Source organism: Perca fluviatilis, chromosome 8, assembly GCF_010015445.1.
Source record: "Perca fluviatilis chromosome 8, GENO_Pfluv_1.0, whole genome shotgun sequence".
NCBI classification, from domain to species: Eukaryota; Metazoa; Chordata; class Actinopteri; order Perciformes; family Percidae; genus Perca; species Perca fluviatilis.
Genome location: NC_053119.1, coordinates 16274906 through 16278563, shown reverse-complemented (window position 1 = coordinate 16278563; position 3658 = coordinate 16274906). Strand labels below are relative to the sequence as shown.

The 3658-nt window shown below is 39.2% G+C and overlaps 1 protein-coding gene across 1 annotated transcript; it reads right to left on the bottom strand.

Moving 5' to 3' along the window:
* Nucleotides 1-1161: 1161 nt before the first annotated feature.
* On the bottom strand, nt 1162-3271 carry si:dkeyp-59c12.1. Its single transcript, XM_039807491.1, has 4 exons — nt 3186-3271; nt 3044-3097; nt 2884-2960; nt 1162-2283 (listed from the first exon to the last, which is right to left on the bottom strand). The coding sequence occupies exons 1-4, from the start codon at nt 3232-3234 to the stop codon at nt 1858-1860; spliced, it is 606 nt and encodes a 201-aa protein (XP_039663425.1). The 5' UTR covers nt 3235-3271; the 3' UTR covers nt 1162-1857.
* Nucleotides 3272-3658: the final 387 nt, after the last annotated feature.

Sequence of the window (3658 nt, the reverse complement as noted above, 5' to 3'; positions counted from 1 at the left end):
TTACCTGCCATTTGACCTCCCATGCTGCTGCCTTAATAGCCACACAGATGGACATCTTCTTGACACCAAATAACAGAGGTCGAAGGGAGTAAAAGAAGAATAGATGTGTCTGCTGCCTAATGTTGGGGGTCAGACCAAGTTTACTGGAGCAGGCCAGCCACAAATTAGAGGATTTTTCCATGTGGGAAGTGGTCTCCTAGTTTCAAAGAGGAATTCACAGACCCTCATTGGAAAAGAGGATGGGTCTGATGTGTCAGCATGATTTAGGATCTGGGGAAGACTGGGTGAGAAGTGAAAAGGTTTATTCAAATATGTGGATGTTTTACAGCCAATATCATCTATGTGGACAGGCCCATTCAGGATACTGAATACTAAAACAAATATATTCAATCTCCTTCTTATAACTAAACATATACTCAGTTAAAGTATTTGCCCTGATAGGAATTTAAGAAATTATTAATTACTGTGAGAAGAGCATTTTATAATTTGATAAAAGCCTGCAGTTTATTATTTTCTGCACGGTCTCTGATTTTGGACTGGACATCTACAAATACAAGAGCTGTATCAAATGTGAGCATGGCTGTTGGCTGTTAGTTTACAGAGTTTAAAGTCAGGACAGACACAAAGCTGAGCATGGATAATTTCCTCCATGTGTCCATCATAGAAATATTCTACATACTCGCACAAATGAGGATGAAACTCTTGGCCAGCTTATTCAAACATAAGAGTCCCTACCCAGTCCCTGGTGGCATTAGGCCGATGCCAGTGCCAATACCAGTACCCATAAAGTGATGCTGATACCAATAGAGTACTTCATTTGATACTTTTTTCATTCATTCTTTTTATATCTGGGTACAAAATGGATCGAACGCAGGTATCGTTTGACTGGAGAAGTTTCAATACTACTCAGTACTAGGTTATTTATTACATTTGGGTATACCTTGGTTTCAAGTATCGATACATAGCCTTAGCCATTACTTTGAGATATGACGCATATGATGCATATAGGCCATTAGCATCCATCCTGCTCAAGTGCCAGCCACTGAGTTTCTACCAAATCTAGCCTTATTTATCTGACTCCTGATAAGGTATGAGGATTTTCTCATTAATAAATAATCATATTACTGAAAACAAACATTAGATTTTTAGAATCCACACAAATGAAAATCACATTTTATGCTTTATTTAAATCCTTGTAAGACATAAAACAAGGTTTAGACAAACAATGCAGGACCCATAATTAATTGATTAAACATAGCAGAGCTCATAAATATAGGAAACACTTAGTTTGGTCTTTTAATTTACGGTGTTTAGACTTGAATTACTACAAAGATGTAGGTTTTACTTCAACATGATTGAGCACTTATCAGTCACTTTTTCCACCGACACAAATGTTTCACTTGTGAATTGAAGAGCTTTTTTCAACCTTTGGTCATTATCATGACTAAAGGCACAATTTGTGCATAGAATTTCTTCTTTTTAAGCCACAGCTTAAACATATTGCATACCTTGCTGCACACAATAGTATATTACATGTCAAGTATCTGTATAATGATTAGGAGGGTAATTCCATCAGTCTTGTGTAGCTTGACCTCAAAACCTGTCACCAAAAAAAACATCTGTATCATTGTTTTGTGTCCATGAAGCTTAATGGCTTTTTTCCTTCTCTGGAGTCTTTCCACACTTTTTAAACGAAAAGCAACTCCCATCTCTGCAGTAGACTCAGGAGACTTCATTGTTACCTTTGGCACATTAACATGGTAAAAGTTCACTGACAGACTGTGATATCCACCCAGTCAAACACACATAATGCATAACCTCTCTTATGCACATCTTCTGTCTTCTGTCGTGGTCTGACTAAAAAGAGTCTGTCCGTCTTCTGGCAAACACTGCAGACATGCTTTTCACTATGCCCCTGAACCCCAGAGGCTTCTTCGTTGTCAGCTTGGTGTCCTTCACCCTGTCCAACAGCCCGTGAAACACCATGAGCACGCTGTGATAGTTCTCGGCCGCTGACACCTCATAAAAGAGGCAGTCTGTGTTGAGAGCCAGCAGCCGGCCCTCCTCGCTCAGCACTGTCCGCCTGTGGTGCAGGTCCCTCTTGTTACCCACAATCACTATGGGTGCTTTGTCTGCTTTCAGGTAGTCTTTAGTGGACTTGATGGTCTGAATGAGCCTGCTGACAGTGTTGAAACTGGCCCTGTCGCAGATGCTGTAGACAAGAACGTAGCCGTCTGCCCATTGGACCTTCTTCTCAAAGAGTGACGTCTTAACGGAAAAATCCTGTAAAAAAAATTAAAATAAAAAAAAATCTAATAATTTAGGTTCAAAGTAACAAAATACATTTACTCAAACACTGTTCTTAGGTATTAATACCTGTAGTTTACTTGAGTTTTTCCATTTTATGTTACTTTATACTTCTATGCCACTAAATTTCAGACAGAAATATTGTCCTTTTTACTGCACTACAGCTATACTTATTAGTTACTTTGCAGATTAAGATTTTACACACAAAACACATGATCATCTTCTAAAATATGATAGATTATTATAGATAAAACTACCCAGTAGTTAAAATTAGCTGCATCCCACATTTAAATGCAGCTTACACATTAAGGTATCAGTAATAATAAAACAATATGATAATAATGGTATGAAAGGGATTTTTAGGCTAGGCACATTTTGCTAAACTTTTACTTGCATATAATTTTGAATGAAGAAACTTCTCTTGTAATAGAGTATTTCTACTTTTACTTAATTTGAGGATTTGAGGAGTAGGCATACTTCATCTACCACAACACAGCTTGTCAGCAGAATAAAGCATTCGATCATAAATCATTGATAGCAACTGTCAGATAGTTATTTACAGTAGCTATACCTTACCTCAGAATAAGGTGAATCCCAAACATTGAGAGTAATTTCCCTCCCATCTACCATATAACTGTGACTGTAGATGGATTCTGCAAGACAAACGTTAAGTTAATGGAAAGTCAGATGAAGGTGAAGGCAGCATTTCATCGATGTTAGGAAAACAGACACTTACCAATATCTCCATACTCTCCGATGAATCTTCGAGTTAAGAGACGCACAGTCAACGCTGAAAAACAAAAAAGCGTTAACGCATGTGTAACAGAAACATGCCTAGGGCCAACATATAAGTATGTCACGGCTACAGACGTGTTTACCTGATTTCCCGACGCTTTCTGTCCCCATAACAACAATGTTGGCGTCCATGTTCAGTGAGACAGCTGTGTGGAGCCGCTGAGCTCCGTGTGAGGCAGAGGAGGCTGCTGCTGCTGATATTATAGGGCACACAGGTGGGCGGAGTAAACAAATCACCCATTACAACAACAGCGGCAGCCTGCAGCAATCATTTAATGAGGGGGGGTGGGGGGCCTCACGTGTTCTCGAACACGCGTCTGTCTGTGGCAGGAGCCCGCCGCAGGTGAGTGAAAAAAACACCGCTTTAGTATCAATGATATTCCGTTTGTGTTGTCATAAATATAGAATAGATTTGTGCTTTCACGTGTTCTGTTCATATCATTTTAAGGAACTTAGCGGTGGGATGTAGCCTTATGTTTAGTAAACATAAGGCTACATCCCACCGCTAAGTACCTAGGTCCTTGTATTTTACTCATATATTTCCATTTCATGACAT

Excerpts from the sequence above, each read along its gene's own strand:
- si:dkeyp-59c12.1 (XM_039807491.1), bottom strand. The coding sequence starts at position 3,234 with ATGGACGCCAACATTGTTGTTATGGGGACAGAAAGCGTCGGGAAATCA. Across the intron at positions 3,098-3,185 it reads AGAAAGCGTCGGGAAATCAG|CGTTGACTGTGCGTCTCTTA; the intron begins GTAAACACGTCT and ends TTTGTTTTTCAG. Across the intron at positions 2,284-2,883 it reads GGGATTCACCTTATTCTGAG|GATTTTTCCGTTAAGACGTC; the intron begins GTAAGGTATAGC and ends TTTTTTTTACAG.